We start from the raw sequence: 20,537 nt of genomic DNA, 5'->3' as shown, positions 1-20,537 counted from the left end.
ACTGAATTCAGGTGGAAGGGATGCTGAAATAGTAGTATTTAGGAACACTGCTGCTGCTCCAACATTTGAGTTAGATTTAGAGCCATCTGTATAAATTGGAGAAAAATCAAAATATCTGTGAGTGCGAACTGCATGAAGTTGTTTCACATTTGATGTTTGAAGAATATTTTTTCCCCACTGGCAAAGGTAAGTGTCACAGGTGGGTAGAGGAGTAAGAGTCCATGGTGACTGAGCACACATTACTACCTGTTGTACAGAATGAATGGAAACATTCCAAACCTGCATCAGTTCAAGAAGGCGAAGACCAGCTGGTTTTACTATACTAGGCTTATTTCTGTAGAAGTTTTCTAATGGTGGGTTGAATAGGTATGACTGAATTGGATGTGAGGCACAACTTTGTATTTTGACAGCATACTTCAGTAGCAGCATTTTCCTACATAGAGTTAACGGAGGCTCATGAGCATCAATGTAGAGGCTATGTGCTGGTGATGTTCTGAAAGCCCCAAGTGCAATTCTCAAGGCACTGTGCTGAACTGGATCAAGCCAGCACAAAGCACTTGCTCTGGCAGAATCATAGACAGGAGCACCATAATCGAGACAGGATCTGATTAATAACCAAAGCAGAGAGGTGCGATCTGCACCCCATGTTAGGGTGGATAAAGTTCTGAGTATATTTAACTTTTTTAAACAGGAAGTACGTACATTTTTAATATGGTCTAAGAAATTTAATTTGTTGTCAAGGTTAATCCTAGAAATCTGATGTTAGTAGTGACTGGGATGGAAACATTAGAAATTTGAAGTTCAGGATCCAGATGAAGTTTTGTTTTCTACAAAAATAGATGGCAACTGTTTTCTGTTGTGAGAGTCGATAGCCATTAACGCTGGCCCATTGTTGTATTTTATTGAGCGATATCTGAAGCTGCCTTTCAATAGGTCTCATGTTTTGGGAATGGCAGGATATAGAAAGATCATCTGCATAAAGGTACATCTCAACTGTGTTTGGAAGCTGTTTAGTGATGGAATCGATTCTAAGAGCAAAAAGAGTGGCACACAGTACTGATCCCTGAGGAACACCATCTTCCTGAATGAAAGCTGTAGAGAGGTCATTTTGGTATCTTACATTAAACAATCTAGTGTGTAGAAAATTATGAACAAATATGGGAAGGTTGCCCCGTAGACTGAGAGAATAAAGATCACTTAGTATGCCATGCCGCCGTATGTCAAAAGTCTTCTCTATATCTATAGAAACCATTACTAGATGTTCGTGTTTAACAAAGGCATTGCGAATGGCAAATTCAGCCTTGATCATGAGATCCGAGCACGATCTGTTTTGTCGAAAGCCATGTTGACTATGGCTCATTAGATGTTGTGACTCAATGATCCAGACGAGTCTACTGTGGACAATTTTTTCAAGGATTTTGCTGAGGCAGCCTGACAGAGATATTGGTCTATAGCTATGGGGATTGGATGGATCTTTTCCAGGCTTCAGGAATGCCAAAACAATAGAGTGGTGCCAAGAAGCTGGATAAACATTTTCTAAAAAAATATGGTTGTAAACACCAGGAGGAGGTGCAAAGCTTTGTCATCAAGATATTGCAGCATGACATAATAGATCCCATCTGGTTTTGCTGATGCTGTATAAGTTTGCTTACTTGCATCATATGCCTCTGCAAATGCTAAAGAATCTATGGATCCTTGTCTTATTTATGTTGAGGAAAATAAGAGAAATTTTAATGTATATTAAAATATTTATGCAGAAAAATGTGAAGTTGGCTATCCATCATTAGCATAGGCATATGATGCAAGAAAAGCTTATACAGCATCAGCCAAAAAAAAACCCTTCCCATTTCGCCCATCTGGTCACTCCAAATGTTTGTCTAGTTCAGCCTTAAATTTATTTTAAGCTATCAACCTCCACAACGACAGATGGCAGTCTGTTCCAGCAATCAACTAACCGCTGGCTAAAGGCAAACTTCTGCACATCTATTCTACAACTATCTTTCTCAATATTGAATCTATGCCCCCCTTAGGTTCTTAGTCTGAGCAAGAGGAAGTATCCCGTCATCATTGAGCCTGCTCAAACCATTGAAGGCCTTATACATCTCAATCAGAACACCTTGCAGGTGCCTAGGCTCCAGATTCTGCAACTTTCAGAACTTAAGCCTTTCTTCATAAGTGCGCCCCTTTGTTCCTCTCACCAATCTTGTTGCCCTTCTTTGTACTAATTCTAGCAATTCTACATCCTTCCTAAAATGAGGCCTCCAGACCTGTATGCAGTACTCAAGGTGTGGCTGGACCATTTCAAAAGGAATAATCACCTCTTTGTCTCTGCTAGCAAAATTCCTATATATCATTGTCGGATAAAATCTGACTGAGTATATAAGGTTCAGCCAGATGACTAAAATTGGTAAAATATAAATCACATTCATGTCTAAAACACTCGGTAAAAATGTGACGAATAGTTGAAACGGTGCCACAGTTCTCACACAAAGGAGAGTCATCTGCCCTCAGCAGAAATGCATGCATAAGATGACTGTGTCCTATGCAGAGGTAAGCTAGAACAACTTCCTCTCTGTGGTTCCTGCGCAGACCAGACTGCCAACAGATTACAGGCTTTATCTGATAGAGCTTGTTTGTGACTTGCTCATGCCAAGATTGTTGCCATTGGGAAAGTAAATCAGAATGTATTAGCTGTCTGTAATCTGTATAGGGGACTAACAGGCAATAAGTGTTGTGGGGTTCTGGTGATCTGGCCGCAACATCTGCCAGTTCATTTCCCCTGATCCCAATGTGGCTTGGAATCTAGAGCAGAAACAAATGTCGAATGAACACTCAGACAGAGAATGTAGCGTCTGCTTAATTCGAGTCACGAATGGATGAGGATTATACCTGAAAGTTGGCTGTCATTGTTGATACTCTGTTGCATTGTTGCAATTAAAAAATGCAACTGTTTCCCTTGTAATGTTAAAGTAACGAATGGTTATGCAATATGTACAATTATTCCAAAAACTAAACAGGATACAGAAATACACCAATGTGCTGACCTGTGGGTGTGGTAACAATGCTTCAAACTCACGAGAAGTGTATATCTCATTAGACATTTAGTTATTCTTTTAGTGGCATGGTGTGCAAGTAAATCAACATGGAAAAAGTTGTGAATTTGACACAATAACGACAGAAATTCGGTCAGTGAAGTGACAGGCTATTTTATAAGCATATTTTTACTCTTTTCCAAGCAAGTCCAGTCAAGTATGAGGTGTGGTGATAAAGTTCTCAGAGTGGTGCAATGAAAAGAACACAAAGCAAAGGAGCTCAAAAACTGTTTTATTTTTATTCAAAGTAATCACCTGATTTAAGTGCACTTATTACACCATTCTAAAAGTTTCAGAAAAGAATCAGCAAAAGTGTTCAAAGAGATAATGCTCAGTTCGGCAGTTATGTTTTTCTTTAGGTCCTCAATATTCTGAAATCTCTTTTCTCTGAGGGCAGTTTTTACCTTGAGAAAGAAGAAATCCACTGATGCTAGATCAGGAGAGTAGGATGGATGGGTGATCTGTGCAATGCCATGTTTCACAATGTTATATTTTAAATGTCTTCACAAGTGCATAGGCATTGTTGTGCAACAAGAGCCAGCTGCCCTTCTCTCGAGATTGTGGCCTCACCTGGGAAATGTGCTTCAATAGTCTTTGAAGCACTTGTACAAAAAAAAAAAAACATAGTACTGACTCTCCCCTTCAGGTACAAATTCCTTGTGAATCATACCCTGTTTGTTGAAAAGCATGATCAGTATTGTCTTCATCCTGGACTTCTGTAAAACAAAATTTTTGGGCTTTGGTGATGATTTTGAAGTCCACTACATGCTCTGATGCTTCATCTCTGGGTCATATCGAAACATGCAACACTCATCTTCAGTGATAGAGTTCAGGAAGTTAGGATTGCCTTGACAAGTCTGGATGGAGCCGTTGCACAATATTCTTCATTGCTTATGCTCATCCATGAAGCTGTGTAGTACAAATTTTTCACAGATCTTCTTTTTCCCTAAATCTTCATGCAGAATTCAAGGATTTCCTCCTTAATTCATATCCAACTCATCAACCATCATTCTTAGGGTTAAACGACAATCTCCAGAATTTTCCAAGCTTTTGCAAATCTGTCCCCATTTTGAGAGGTTGATGAATACCCACTTCTTTGGTCATTGCAAGCATCTTTTGACTACTTATACGACTCAAACATACCAATATGGCTTCATTACCATAAACAATTTTAAATGTTTCATATGTTTCTGTTGCAAATTTTTCAGTTTAAAGCAAAATTTGATATTTGTTCGTTGTTTCATTGAAAAATCATGTTAATGCTACTAACAAAACTGGTTGTTACTTTCAACCTGTCAACCTACTGAACAATCTCTGTATACCATCCTCCATTGGAGGAAGTTTTAACTGCAATATATCACTTCTGTTTATTTTTATACTCATTGAATATAACTAGGGCTTACAATACCAAGATTCTGCGATCCCGAATACCGGTCATTTTTTTCCGGTATTGATAGAAAAATACCCGTTTTTCGGTACTAATTTAAAAAATAATTATCCACGATTTATTCACATAAAAGTTATAAAATCGACAACAATAAATCATTAATACTGCTGAATTTGCAAATGAGGGATTGTTATACACAATAAAAATCCAACTAAACCTGAAAACGTCATGAAACTGTAAGACATAAAATCTTACAAATATATTTCTCTTAGTATCATCATCATCATCAGCCATTTTCAATCCACTGCAGGATGAAGGCCTCTCCAGCAACTTTCCAGTTCCTTCTTTTTTGAGCACTGGCCATCCATTTACTACCCACAAACTTATGAATTTCATCTATCCATCTCCGCTGTTGTCTTCCAGGTTTACTTCTAGCTCCTCTTGGATGAAGGAAATTTCATCTTGGATGAAAATAACCATTCTGTTATTTTCTTAGTCCATCTGTCATCATGTCTTCGAGCGATGTGTCCTGCCCAAGACCATTTTTTAATTCTTTAGTTTTGATAAGAATGTCCTTTATTTGAGTTTGCTGCCTAATCCATGTGTTTCTCTTCTTTTCTAACAGTCTGATTCCCAATATAATTTGTTCCATTCTTTGCTGTGTAGTTCTCAGCTTCTCTTCCATTCTTTTGGTGAGTACCCAAGTTTCACTTCCATAAGTCATGGTGGGGAGTATACATTGGTTCATTATTTTACGTTTCAGACAAACTGGGATATTGCTCTTCAGTATGTGGCTATATTTCCTGAACGCCATCCATACAAAATTTATTCTTCTCGACTTCCAGCCATTTATCATTATTACAGCTAATAACTTGTCACAGATAAGTATATGACTCCACCTTTTCAATTACTGCTCCTTCAATCATTATTTCCCTTTCTGTGGCATACTAGTTCATCATTACTTTTGTTTTAGCCATATTCATCTTTAGTCCAAAATCCTTACTAACTCTCCATAACTGATTAAGATTTTCCTCTAATTCTTTGGGATCATGGCTTATGACCACAATGTCATCTGCAAATCGTAAATGGTTTAGGTACTCTCCATTCACATTGACTCCTTTCTGCGACCAGTCAAATCTTCTGAAAGCTTCCTCAAGGGCAGCAGTAAACAGTTTCGGAGATATTGTGTCTCCTTGTTGAACTCCTTTCTCGATTTTAAATTTCCTACTGTCTTTGTCTAGTCTAATAAATGAGGTAGCGTTCTCATATATTTTCTTCGAAATCATAATATGTGGGGTATCTATGCCTTGTTTTTCCAGTGCCCGAAACATTGCCTTATGCTGTATGGAGTCAAATGCCTTTTCATAATCCACAAATGCCAGGCATAATGGTGTTTTATATTCATTTGCTTTCTCCATTAGCTGTGATATTACTTGAGGGTGATCCATAGTTGAGAATCAAAATGAAAGTACTTAAATGAGTTATATAGAGAGAATTAGAAAAGAAGTGTTGGGAGGCTTAATTGCCAGTGAAAAACCAGTTTGCTGGCAATTAAGTCAAGAGTTTAAAAATATTTCTTGACTAAATGTCTAAGAGTATTAAAGTCTTGACTCAAGACTTTAAATTAATTTCCACAATTTAAAATTTGCCTAGAAATGTTGCACAAGTATATGCAAATAGAGACTTTTCAAGTATTTATTCTTACTTAAAGTATTTTTCTTTGATAATGAAAACAAAGACTGGATATATATTTCAATATAATTGTGAAAATACCAACCTGCAATGCAAGAAACATAAGGTGGATCCAAATGCGAGGATTACGTGTCTTCATTACAAAGAACGTTTTGTTATATAGGCAATGTTCTCCTTTGCCTTGGCAAGCAAAATGAAGTTTGGCATGCTTCTTTGATTTTCTTTCTGGATGATGGGGAGGGATAATAATATATATATATATATATATATATATATATATATAATAAGCTTAAACTATATAGTGGAATAAGTAAAACAGCAGAAACCAAATACTGTTAAAACAAAAACACAGGAAATGATCTTGTATTTTAATTAAAAAAAGGCCCAATATGGCCAAAGTTACTATAATATCTAAAAAAAAAGATTATTAATTTAGATAGCCACTGAAGAGACTTCTTTTTTTCTCCAAAAAATGCACACATGAGCCCAAACATCATGACCACCCTATCTACATGAGTGGGCACACCCCATAGCACTTAGTAGTGATGCCACTGACCAGTGAAGCATATAGTGATGGCATGAGTGGTACCTCTCAGTTCATCAGTATAAAGCCTGTGCAATTGGGGAAAGGAAAGGACCTGATAATTGCGGTGCTAAAAAGGCAGGGGCCAGCATCTCATCAACCGAAGGCACTGTTGGCTGTGTGAGGGCCACTGTAGTGCAGATGTGGTGGAAATGATCCAAAGAGGAACAAACAACCACCCAATGTGCTAGGATGGGAAGGCCACCATTCGAGGTGAATGGTGGTTGGCACGTATTGTCTGGGATAACAAATGGCCCACAATCCCTCAATCAATGGTAGACTACACCAAGGGGGACACAGAGAAATGTTTCAGAGCACACCACCCAGCAGACATGCTTGCGGATAGGCCAACAGAATGACCTGTAAGTAAGCAACTTGTTCGTGTGCCCATGTTTGTTGACTTTCTGTTATCGACACCTCACCTGCAGTGTGCATGGGAGCACCATTCCTGAACATTAGACAACTGAAAAAGAGTCACCTGTGCAAGTGGTTATCATGGTGAATCAAGGTTCCAGCTCCATCATGCCGATGGTAGGTATGGATTTAATAGCAAACAGGTGAACAGCTGCAACATAGTTGGACAAAAACAGGCCAGTTGCAGTAGTATCACAGTTTTGGGATGTTTTCATGGACATCACTTGGTCCCCTCATCTCCACTGAAAACACCCTTGCTGCCAGATCTTAGACCAAGTTTTGCCCTACATGGTGACTGCATCTCCAGATTTTCTGCCAATGGACTCTTTCAACAAAACAATGCCCTGTGCCATCAGGCCCACATAGTGCAGGAATGGTTTGAGACTTATGTCTAAAAATTTCATGTTTCTCCTGGCAGCAAAATCCCCAACATCAGTCCATCAAACATTTGTGAGATGTGGTGGAATGTGGCATTTGCTAGTCAATGCCAGTGCCAAACTCCAGGGTCTAGCTGTTCCAGGATATCTGAGGACACCTTCAGTAGACTTGTGGAGTAAATGCCAGTGCTAAGTGCAAGTGGTTATCATGGTGAAAGGCAACCCAACACAATATTAGGTAGGTCGTTATAAGGTTTTGGGCTCATGAGTGTATGTGAAACATTAGTACACCAATGATCAGCTACACTGCTTTAAATTTTGTGTAAAAGTATGGAAATGCATAAGAGGAATAAGTATAAATGGTAAAATAACAAATTATTATGTGGATAATAATTATGATAGGTGGAACAGGACCAGGGGCAAAAGTTGATGACATTGTACAGCAGATATCTTTTAAGGGCACAAAAGGTGATGTTGTTAAGAGTTAGAGATCTGTAGATTTACATGTCAATGTTTAAAAAAATTCGCAAGTTAGGGTTGAATGTGAAAGTGTCTGCAAAACTGCCCAGACACGATAGGAGGGAGTACATGATGAGAGCCGAGTTGATCAATTCAGCCCTGGAGAGATTGTGCAAGGCTCAAGGAGTACAATTTTTTTTTTTTCACCCTGGTCTGTGCTCATTGACAAGAGAAACTGCTTCTACAGGGATGGGATACACTTAAATAGAAAGGGTGCAAGAATATTTGCTGATGCTATTGAGGCAGAGTTAGGTGGGTCGGAAAACTGCTAGCTTGGGGGGGATACACAGACTAATAGATTAACAGTAGCCGCTGGCAGAGGTAAAAGTGATTCTTGCTACTTCTATTGAAATGCAATTAAGCAGCAACCTGGAAAGCAAGGTAATGGAGATTTCTAGAACTGCTGGGAGTCATAGTGGAACAAGTAAATACATGGCCTTGTTAGGGTAACTAAGAGTAAGAACAGGTGCATGTATACTTGCATGTACACCAATGCTAGGAGTATAGTTAATAAATTTAATGAGCTTGAAGTGAAGTGCTAGTCAAGACATCAAAGGCAGATATTGTTGGGATATCAGAGACGTGGTGTCACACAAATATAAGCAGTGCAGAATTGGAATTTGGGGATGCACTCCCCAAATGTGTACAGTAAGAATAGACAGGACAGGAAGGGAGGAGGGGTTATGCTGTTAGTTAAGAAACACAAAATCTAAGGAAGTGCATCCAAATGATGTTGGTGGAGAATGCAATGTTGAGTCTGTTTGGTGTGAAATAATATAAGCTGGGAAAGGAAAAATGAGAGTAGGTGTGTAGGTTATAGGCCTAATGAATCTAATGAGTATAAGGAGCAATTGTGCAGAGAAATAGAGTGGGCCAGTAAATCAGAATGTCTTACAATGGAGGATTTTAACTTTCCAGATATTGACTGGAACTTGTGGTTTGGTCACTCGCACACTAGCAAGACGGTGAATTTATTTGATGACTATTTTCTACAGCAACATGTTCGAGACGCAAACAGAGGGAATAATACTCTTGATCTAGTTATCAGCAGTGATTATTCATGCATTAAGAATTTGCAGATAAAGGAACCACTGGGTGACAGTGATCACAATGTACTGATGTGGGAATTACTTAAAGATGTAACTACCATCAAGGCTAAAGGGAAGGGATTTTGCTTTCGTAAAGGTGACAACAGAGGTCTCAGACAGTTTTTAAATTCTGTACAGTGGGATCAACTAATGATGTCACCAACATTGAATTCTAAATGGGAAGTCTTCAGGGACTTAATTTTGGAGGCGACTAGGCTTTTCATTCCAACTAAGGAATATTGTTCAAGGTTTAGGCCTAAACAGATGTAAAATGAATTAATGAGGCTTGTGGCAGAGAAGAAGAATGTATGGGATGCATATAAAGTATCAGGTGACATAGAAGCTTATGGCAGGTATAAACTAGTCTGTAGTCAATTCACAAAGGAGGTTAAGGCAGGCGAAGACAGATTACGCGAAATCTTTGGATGCAAAGAAAAACAGCAAAGAGTTCTTTACTTATGTAAACTCTAGAAGGAAAGGGATGAATCAGATTGGACCACTTAACATAGATGGGTTAACTATTGATGATCATGCTCAACTAGCTGATAAACTGAATGAGTATTTTGCACCTACATTCACAAATGAGAAGTTATTCAAGGAGGGGAGTGCCAGAAGTTTATCAAACGCTAACAGGGAGCTAAGTGATTTTGTAATAACTGAGAACAAAGTGGAGGAGAAATTGCTGAAGTTAAACATAAGGAAGGCACCTGGGATGGACGAGATCTATGCAGTTATATTAAAGGAGGCAGCAAACCCTTACTCATAAATATGAGAGCTTCCTTGGACTCAGGGGAAGTCCCCATGGACTGGAGGTGTGCAAATGTATCACCAATTCACAAAGGGGGTTCAAAAGGTGACAAAGTAACTACAGACCTGTTAGTTTAACTTGTGTTCCGGGGAAAATAATGGAATCACTGGTTAAAGAAGCATTGCAGGATCATCTAGACAAGGCTGCAGTAATAGTTAAGACACAGCATGAGTTTGTTAAAGGGAGATCTTGTCTGACCAATTTGATTGGATACTATGATGTGGTCACAAAGGAACTGAATGCCAAAATTAATTTTGATATCATATACTTGGATTTCAGGAAAGCTTTTGATACTGTTGCACATGGAAGACTGCTGTACAAATTGGAGAGGTATGGCATTCAGGGTAAGTTGCTACAATGGTTAAAGGGATGGTTGAGCGGCAGACAACAGAGAGTGGTAATCAATGGACACTGCTCTTCGTGGACAAATATTATTAGTGGAGTTCCCCAGCATTCGGTGTTGGGCCCATTGTTGTTTTGTATATTTATCAATGATATTGATGAAGGTATATCAGGTTTAATGTCCAAGTTTGTAGATGACACAAAGGTTGGCAGGGTTGTTAATGACAGTATGCTACTCCAACTGTATCTAGATAAGTTTGGAAAATGGTCTGAGAGTGGCAACTGAAGTTTAACATTGACAAATGCAAAGTACTACGTATGGGTAGCAGTAACCGAAGGGAAACGTACCAACTGTGTGGTACTACACTCAGGGAAGTGGAAAATGAAAAAGACGTGGGGGTAATTGTGCAGTCAAATATGAAGTGCGCTGAGCAGTGCAGACAGGCTGCCAGGGCAGGTCATGAAGTCTTGTCAATGATATATAGGAATTTTTGCTAGCAGGGACAGGGAGGCAATTATCCCGTTATACAAGGCAATGGTCAGGCCACACCAAGAGTACTGTGTACGGGTCTGGAGGCCTCATTTTAGGAAGGATGTAGAGTTGCTAGAATGAGTACAAAGAAAGGCAACAAGATTGGTGAGGGGAACAAAGGGGTACCAAGAAAGGCTGAAGTTCTACAAATTGCAGTGCCTGGAGAGTAGGCACCTGTAAGGTGATCTGATTGAAGTGTATAAGGCCTTGAATGGGTTGAGCAAGCTGAATGCCGATGGTATTCTTCCTCTTGCTCAGACTAAGAACCTGAGGGGGGCACAGTTTCAAATTGAAGAAAGATAGTTGTAGAATAGATGTACGGAAATTTGCCTTTAGGCAGCGGGTAGTTGAATGGTGGAACAGGCTTCCATCTTTTGTTGTGGAAGCTAATAGCCTAAATAAATTTAAGGCTGTGCTGGACAGATATTTAGAATGAATGGAGGGGTGAAATGGGAGGGTTTTTTTTTGGCTGATGCTGCATAAGCTTGCTTTCTTGCATTGTATGCCTGTACTAATGCTAATGGATGCCATTAAGGTTATAAAAAATAACCTTAATACTTTATGTCAAAGTTAAAATTACCCTGCCTTCTAATCTATCTTGGCATAAGCACATTACAAATATTGCTTCCTATGCATCTAAAAAAACTGAGTTTTCTCCTTTGCTCTTGTTTACTTTTCTTTAAACAGTTGCTCGCTCTGTATTACCACGGAATATTGTTCCCGCATCTGGGGTGGTGCCCCTAAAACCTCTCTCAAGCTTCCAGATTCCACTGAAAGGAGGACAGTTACAGTAATTTATATAATTCCCACTCTCTCTTCCAAACCAGTCTGAACACATGCTATAACAGTCAGCATCCCTTTAATGTCCAACTTAAAACTCATAAAACCAACTTTTCCTCTTCCTCATTTATTTTTTCAATTTTTATTTTCTGGAACAACTTCCCTTCAATACATATTTCCTGAAAATTACAAAGTATCTTCTTTCGTCTTCTTAACCTTCAACCCAATAGCACGGTACTAAGAACTATAGGTTGTAATACCTCTTGTGCTTGGGGTCTTCATAAAAAAAAGTAAGTGCAGTGTCAAATAATAATTTTACACTGCACTCTAAAATGACAATCATATTGTCAAAATTGTGTATTATTTACTCTCATGACATATTCATAGACGCTATATCACTCAATCCGACCATATATGCTTTTTTTTTTTTTTTTTTGTTAATACAATGGCAACATACGATTGTCCAAATTTCAATTTAAATAAAAAAAAAAATTTAAAATATAAATAACAATTGCTTTATACATATGCATTCACATAAAAATTTTTACCACAATTACATATATAACGGAGATGCTACTGTCTGAAATGGAATGGTGTGACAACCCGATAATATGTGATATTCGTATTTCAGGTTATCTCATTATTTTTGATACTGCTTAAAGCAGATTTAGAATTATAACAGTATTAGTAAAGCTGAATGAGGTAAGGAAGCAAATTTCTTTCTACATCAGCTACATATAAATAAAATAACAATAAAAATTCAAATAAATTAGAATATTCATACTATTCCCATCCTACAAGGAAATCATCCAATTTTGCTTTACACTTAGACTTACTGCCTTTACTATCCTGGGTGACAACTTATTCCAATATTCAACAATCTGCTTCCCATACGTGATCTTTATGAGATACAATCTTCTGTTATTCCCTCAGATTTCATATTTCTGCCCTCTGGTTTGTGTCTCATCCTTGAGGGAGAACAGACCTTCCTCATGCACTTTGTGCCTTCCTAGCTGCCGATTTACACTGCAGAAATCATATGTTAGATTGAATCACAAACTCCTCTCATACTAAACCACTTTTAGCTTCTTCCCCCCCACAAACCTATATGTGACTTCAGCAGCATTAAACTTCAGTTGCCATTTTTCTGACTATATGTGCAACTGATCTAAGTCTTTTTTAAGCAACATGGCCCAAATTTTAACTACCCTTCCAAGATTCAAATCATCAGCAAAATTTGAGAGCTTACCTTGGATACCCTTGTCAATATCATTTATGATAATTAGAAATAGGAGTTGGCTCAATACTGATCTCTAAGGGAACCTACTTGTTATGTTGATCCACCCTGAAGACCAACCATTTATGACAACCCTCTGTCTTTAACTTTTAGCCAGTCTGCAATCCAGTGTAGGATCTTACCAGTAACTCTTACTTCTTCCAGTTTATATAGCAGCCTTCAATGAGGGACCATAGCAAAAGATTTACTAAAGTCTGGATATATATGTCAAAATTGTTACTTGCATCCAGCTACTTAATGACTACATTACAGTAATTTACTAGGTTGATCAGCCATGATCTTCCCTTAATGAACCCACACCTATTTGAGATACCATTCTTGTTAAGATTGTCTGAACTGCAACCTTAATCACAGACTCCATGATATTCCTCTGACAATGAAGCCACACTCAATGCCCTATAGTTACCCAACTCCTATTTATCGCCAAATTTGTGGATTGGGAAGATACTGGCATATCTCCAGTACAAGGCAATCTTTCTGGAGTCTAATGACACTTTCATGAACATTCCCAAAGTTTTGATGCACTGAAATGCAGCCTTTTTAAGTATAATGAATATATATCATCCTTTCCTTGAGCTGTGCACTCCTTTAATTTCAATAGCTTTTCTAACAAACATTTCTCTAAAACCATTATATCACTTATTTTACAGCATTCTAATATTCCAACATTTCCCAGATTCAAGCTTGTTGCTACTGTAAATATCACTCAGAAGTAGTTGTTCCAACTCTTCTTTAAAAGCCAATTAAACAGAAATTTAACAGTTAATTTCTATTTAATTGGCTTTTAAATTTCAAAGAATTATTATTCGTACGTTTAGATTTTCTAAATTAATTTAGAGTTTCTGCTGCAATATTTTTACTCTTGTTACCCCTCTCTTCCCTCCCTGCTTTATTTGAATTTAGGTTTGATTTTGTTTTTTCGCTCTTGTCTTGCTGTACTGCTGGCATTATTTTATTTTTATTTTTAACTTTATTCTAATTTATGATTATATTTCAAGCATCATGTAGAGGAATATGCTTCTTGCTGCCCCTGATGTATGCTGTACCCTCCTTTTTATTTTTATTATGAAATATTCCATTTTTCAACTAGTTCAACATTATTTAAATATATGTATTTATATTTAAATAATAATTTTACACTGCTGACTATATGTGCATAAATGACTATATGTCACATGATAGTATTGGGCGAATTGCTAACGCTGCGCCTGTACTGCCATCTATAGTTTATTATTCGTTTATATAAACGGGTTAAGTTTACTTTTGTCAGTAGTGTGGCTTGGCACTGGAGTGCTTATGTCTGTTCTATTTTTGATTTTCGCTGCATCAGGACCACCGCTGTTCAGTTCCCTGCATTGGCGGTTCAATCTGTGGATCGGTGTGGCGGACTGATCTTACGATCGATTCTCCTTTGCGGCGATTTGTTTAGCATTCGAAATGCAGTGATTCCCTGACCATTATTGGCCTTGTGGTCCTCTGTCGAGATGGGGCATAATGGTCAGTCTATTTTTGTCTATTTTTGGTTTTGTTTTATTGTAGTGGTTTAAATCTCTGTTTGGTGATATTTCACATAAATTTGGACCTGGTGCCCATCAGAGGGAGCACTGTTAAATTTCTATTTAATTGGCTTTTAAATTTCAAAGAATTATTATTCGTACATTTAGATTTTCTAAATTAATTTAGAGTTTCTGCTGCAATATTTTTACTCTTGTTACCCCTCTCTTCCCTCCCTGCTTTATTTGAATTTAGGTTTGATTTTGTTTTTTCGCTCTTGTCTTGCCGTACTGCTGGAATTATTTTATTTTAACCTTATTCTAATTTATGATTATATATATATATATATATATATATATATATATATATATATATATAAAATTTTGCTATACCATTTACCTTGACCTAAACCTTCTTTCAGTAGGACAGGTTTTGTAGTACCTGTCATACTAAATGAAAGGTGCTATGCATCTGGTTTAACAGAATTAAAATTGACTATATTTGTACTTTCTTTTTCATCCCTATATATTTATACTTTCTAATTCTTATTTTTTGCACTTTCTATATTAGATTACATGATGAAAGTAATTTTTTTTTTTTTTTTGTACTAATTTAATTTATGAATTTAATGCCAATTAACTGCTATTATATTGATTCCACTGCAAGAGCAATTCAACAATCTGTTACAACAAACATGTGTTAATATACTATAGTGATATATCTATTTTCTTTAACAAATAGATATTTATTTACAGTATACCCAGTATAAAATAAAATATAAGTACAATTTCAGAATCACTGAAATTGTACACTGAAATTTCACTGAAAAATCACTGAAATTTCACAATCACTGAAATTGTACTTATATTTTATTTTATACTGGGTATACTGTAAATAAATATCTGTTAAACTATGGACCCCAGTACTCCAGGCCCATTTGTCTCTATTTTCTTTATATATATACATAATTAAATATATAACTGATACATTAATCCAACATGATAGGATGTTTTGAAGCTATTTTCATAATCTGAGAGAAAGTAGATTAAAAAGAGGGCATAGTGCGGGGGAAAAAAATGTTTAGTGGTTTAAAGGCAAAGCATTTTTGAAAATTTTTACTAATTATTATTTTGCAAAATGATAATTGGCCAAAAGCTACATTCCCAGCATTATTATTATGTCTGTATATGCAAATAAATAAAAAAAACTAAACCTACACTATTTGCAAACAAATTTATTTAATATCAGTAGTATGTTTAATCAGAATGTATTATAAATATTCTTATATTTAACCAGAATGAATAGCATTCCCAGATCTGTCAGCCATATTACAGTTTTTCCAACCCAGTATCGATAATGATATAAAAAAAAAAAAAAAAAAAATTAAATATACATATTTGAATATGTAATTATACTTGCTAACTGCAATATAAAAACTTACCCAACAGATGTGCATCTGAAAATTAAAGTACACCTTACCCACTTCAAAAATCCTACTCATCAATTGGATCCATGAGTTCAGCTTGCCTTAGGAAGATATGTCTTGAATCAGGCCATTTAGTTCCATTTGAGTTGAAGTTGACTCTCTTGGGTTGGTAAATATCTTGTCTGACCAATCATTATAGATTATGAATTTTTCCAAAGAAGCTTAAGGCAAAAAATAATTTTGACATTGTATATTTTGATTCCAAGGAAGGCTTCTGATACTGTTCCACAGAGCAACTTCTGTACACATTACAGTGTGGCAGTGAAAGGCAAGTTAATGCTATGGATAAAAAAGTGGGTGGGGGGGGGACTGTTCTCATGGACTAACGTTATGACTGGGGTTCTGAATGTCTAAGCTTGCTGATGATACAAAGGGTATCAGGATGATTAATGAGATGATTAATGACAGTAATCAAGGTATGCTATAAGACCTGAATAAATTAAGTAAATGGGTTGAAAAGACTGAAGTTTAAGTGCAAAGTACTGGTACAAGGTATATTTGGGTAACAGTAATCCCAGAACAATATACAATTTGAGCAGCAAATTACATGACTTAATTAGTGTTATTTGTATTTAATAAATTCATTAGAACAACCACATTATGTCCTTCTTTGAACACATTAATGGCTAAAAAATTAAATCAACTTACCTTCTATAGTGCACTTAACCGGTAATGGAATCTTCACAAACACTTTCACCATATAAACTTTGATCTTGTCAAGATGCTTTTCACAAAAGTGTTGGACAGCATCCCTCATAGGATATGGTTCAAAGACAGAGATGCGCTACAAAAAAAAAACAAAAAAAACACAACATTATGTTGTGCATGAATCTGAATATTAATTAACCTTCCAACATATTAACCATAATTTCAGTTCTAATTAGTTAAAAAATGAACTAATAAAACTTAAAACCATGAGGGTTATCCCAAAAGTTAACACAAAAGTAGTAAACTTAAAATCAAAGGCTTATTTTTCAGTTCTAATAAGTTATATTATATATAAACTTATTAGAACTGAAATAAGTTATAATTTAATATTGTAAACTTAAAATTAATTTATTTTATAACATATAAAATTTATAACATAATTACTTAAAATATACAAGTAAAAGTTAGAAAAAAACCGTGAGTTAAGCTTAAATTCTTATAATGGGGGATTTTAATTTCCCAGAGATTGACTGGAATTTGTGGGTTGGTCACTCACACACTAGCAAAGCTTTTGTGGATTTACTGGATGATTGTTTTCTACAGCAGCATGTTTGGGAGGCAACTAGAGGGAGTAATATTCTTGATCTAATTATCAGTAGTGATTCTTCATGCATTAAGAATCTGCAGATAAAGGAACCACTAGGTGGCAGTGATCACAGTGTGCTGAAGTGGGATTTACTCAAAGAGGTAACTACCATCAAGGGTAAAGGGAAGAGTTTTTGCTTTCGTAAAGGTGACTACGGTGGTCTGATACAGTATTTAAATTCTATACGGTGGGACCAACTGATGATGATGTTACCAACAGCAAATTCAAAATGGGAAGCATTCAAAGAATTAATCTTGAAAGCTACAAGGCTTTTCATACCAACTAAGAAATATTTTTCAAAATTTAGGCCTAAATGGATGTCAGATGAACTAATTAGACATGTGACAAAGAAGAAAAATGCATGGGATACATATAAAATAACAGGTGACACAGAAGCCTATGATAGATATAAGCTGGTCTGTAACAAAGTCACAAAGGAGGTTAGGCAAGCAAAGGCAGATTACGAGAAATCATTGGCAAAGGATACAAAGAAAAACAGCAAAGAGTTCTTTACTTATGTAAACTCTAGAAGGAAGGGGATGAATCAGATTGGTCCGCTTGATATTGATGGTTCAACTGTTGACGAATCTGCTCACAAACTAAATGAATATTTTGCATCGACATTCACACATGAGGAGTTATTCAGGGAGGGGAATGCCAGAGGTGTATTAAACTCTGGCAGTAAGCTAGATAACCTTGTAATAAATGAGAGTAAAGTGGTTGAGCAATTGTTCAGGATAAACATAAGAAAGGCACCTGGGGTGGATGGAATCTATTTAGTTATATTAAGGGAGATGGCAAAGGAAGTAAGCAAATGCTTAGCCATAATTATGAGAGCTTCCCTGGACTCAGGGGAGGTACCCATGGACTGGAGATATGCAAATGTGACCCCAATCCAAAAAGGAGGACAAAGGGAGAGACAGATAATTACAGACCTGTTAGTTTAACTTCTGTTCCAGTGAAATTAATGGAGGCACTGGTTAAAGAAGCACTGCAGGATCATCTAGACAAGACTTCAGTTATAGCTCGGACACAGCATGGGTTTGTTAAGGGAAAGTCTTGTCTGACAAATTTGATTGGATACTATGATGTGGTCACAAAGGAACTGAATTCCAAAAATAATTTTGATATCATACATACTTGGATTTCAGGAAATTTGGTACTGTTACACATGGAAGACTGCTGTACAAATTGGAGAGGTATGGCATTCAGAGAAAGTTGCTACAATGGATAAAGGTATGGTTGAGTGGGAGACAACAGAGTGGTAATAAATGGACACTGCTCTTTGTGGACAAATGTTATTAGTGGAGTTCCCCAGGGTTTGGAGTTGGGCCCATTGTTGTTTTGTATATTTTTCAATGATATTGATGAAGGTATATCAGGTTTAATGTCCAAGTTTGCAGATGATATAAAGGTTGGCAGGGTTGTTAACAACAGTAAAGACAGTACACTGCTGCAACAGGATCTAGAAAAGTTGAGCAGATGGGCTAAGAGGAGGCAAATGAAGTTTATCATTAACAAATGTAAAGTACTGCATATGGGAAGCAGTAACCACAGAGTAAGTATCAACTGTGTGGTATTACACTGACAGTGGTAGAGAGTGAAAAGGACCTGGGGGTAATTGCGTAGGCAGATATGAAGTTTTCTGAACAGTGCAGACAGTCTGCAAGAGTGGCTCATGGTGTCTTGTCAATAATATACAGGAATTTTTCTAGCAGGGATAAGGAGGTGATTATCCCCTTGTATAAGGGAATGGTCAGGCAATGCCTTGAGTACTGCGTACAGGTCTGGAGGCATCATTTTAGGAAGGATGTAGATTTGCTTATGTGTGTACAGAGAAGAGCAACAAGATTGGTGAGGGGAATGAAAGGATCCTCTTACCAAGAGAGGCTTAAGTTTTGCAAATTACAGTGTCTGGAGACAAGGCACCTGCGTGGTGATCTGATCGAGGTGTATAAAGCCTTGAATGGTTTGAGCATGCTCAATGCTGATGGGATTGTTCCTCTTGCTCAGAATAATCGCCTGAGAGGGCATAAATTCAAACTGAGGAAAGACGGTTGTAGGATAGATGTGTGGAAGTTTGCCTTTAGCCAGTGGGTGTTTGATTGCTGGAAGAACAAACTTCCATCTGTCGTTGTTGAAGTTGATAGCTTAAAGAGATTCAAAGGCAGATCTGGACAAAAATTTGGGGCGAGTGGATGGGTGAAATAAGAGTTTTTTTTATTGGCTGATGCTATATAAGCTTGCTTTCTTGCATCATGTGCCTTTGCTAATGCTATGGTATTTTACTGCATATTTTATGGGAAAAAAAATTTTAAGTAATTTTTTAAAATAACGTTCGATCAATTTTTTGTTTCATTTGTTGCAATTTTTTTTTCTTTCTTGTTGCTAAATCTCTCAAGTTCCAAGAATATTAATTTGATTTATCGACCATTCTTCCTGATTTTCTGCCCATTTCAGTGCTGTTTCTTTTCGTTGACATTTTACTGAAAAAAAAACTGAGAAAACAATAATAAATCACACAGTTTCAGGCCAATATTACTGTATTCTTACCAAATCTGGACTAAAAGTATACATAATATGAAATGAAGAGAATTGTCATGGAAAATTGGGTTCATAAAATAACTAAACTCTATCACTCATGGTTTCAAAGAAAACCCATTAATCCTAATCCAACATTTTGCCAAATATACAATGTAAAAAAAACACAGAATGCTCTTGTAGCATAATAAACATTTGTTGCAAATACTATCATTGATTAAAAAAAAAAAAAAAAATCAGCCTTTCAGATTATTCCGGATAATCGGAAGTCAGTTATCCGGAAATTAATGCGGGCCGTAGTTGGCCTGCTGGCCAGAGGTTGCCCACCCCTGTCACAGGCTAAATGACTGTGAAAATAACAATTATACAAGCAAATAGAATGGGCAAGCAAATTAGAATGTCTTATCATGGGGAATTTCAGCTTTTCAAAGATCAATTGGAATTTGTAGGTTTGCAGCTCCCCCAGTTGCTAAACATTTCTCGATTTGGTGGATAACAGCTTTCTACAACAAGTTGGAGAGACAAAAAGAGAAAGCAATATTTTTGATCTGGTTTCATCATATATTAAGAATCTTTAAGTAATGGAACCTTTAAATATCAGTGATCATAGCATATTGATGCAGAATTTATTCAAAGAAATAACTAGTGTCAAGGACAAAGGGAAATGTTTTTGTTTTTGTAAAGATGATCATAATGGGCTCAAAGATTTCTTTAAGCTCTTTTCGGTAGTACCAACTGATGTTGTTCAAAACACGTAAATGCCAAATGGGAAGAGAAATAATTATTTCCCATTCCTAGAGATACAGTTCCA

The 20,537-nt window shown here is 36.7% G+C and overlaps 1 protein-coding gene across 1 annotated transcript in view; it reads right to left on the bottom strand.

Moving 5' to 3' along the window:
• melt (ventricular zone expressed PH domain-containing protein melted) overlaps window positions 1-20,537 on the bottom strand; it is a 283,797-nt gene that overhangs the window by 108,856 nt on the left and 154,404 nt on the right. Inside the window, exons 11-12 of the mRNA XM_090368782.1 lie at window positions 16,540-16,675; window positions 6,257-6,396 (exon numbers count right to left, since the gene is read on the bottom strand). Coding sequence (XP_090224908.1) covers window positions 6,257-6,396; window positions 16,540-16,675 — 276 coding nt within the window. The remainder of the gene's footprint in view (window positions 1-6,256; window positions 6,397-16,539; window positions 16,676-20,537) is intronic.

Source organism: Mastigoproctus giganteus, chromosome 2 (assembly GCF_048544385.1).
Source record: "Mastigoproctus giganteus isolate SK-2022 chromosome 2, ASM4854438v1, whole genome shotgun sequence".
Taxonomy (NCBI): domain Eukaryota; kingdom Metazoa; phylum Arthropoda; class Arachnida; order Uropygi; family Thelyphonidae; genus Mastigoproctus; species Mastigoproctus giganteus.
This window is presented reverse-complemented; position numbering and strand designations above follow the sequence as displayed.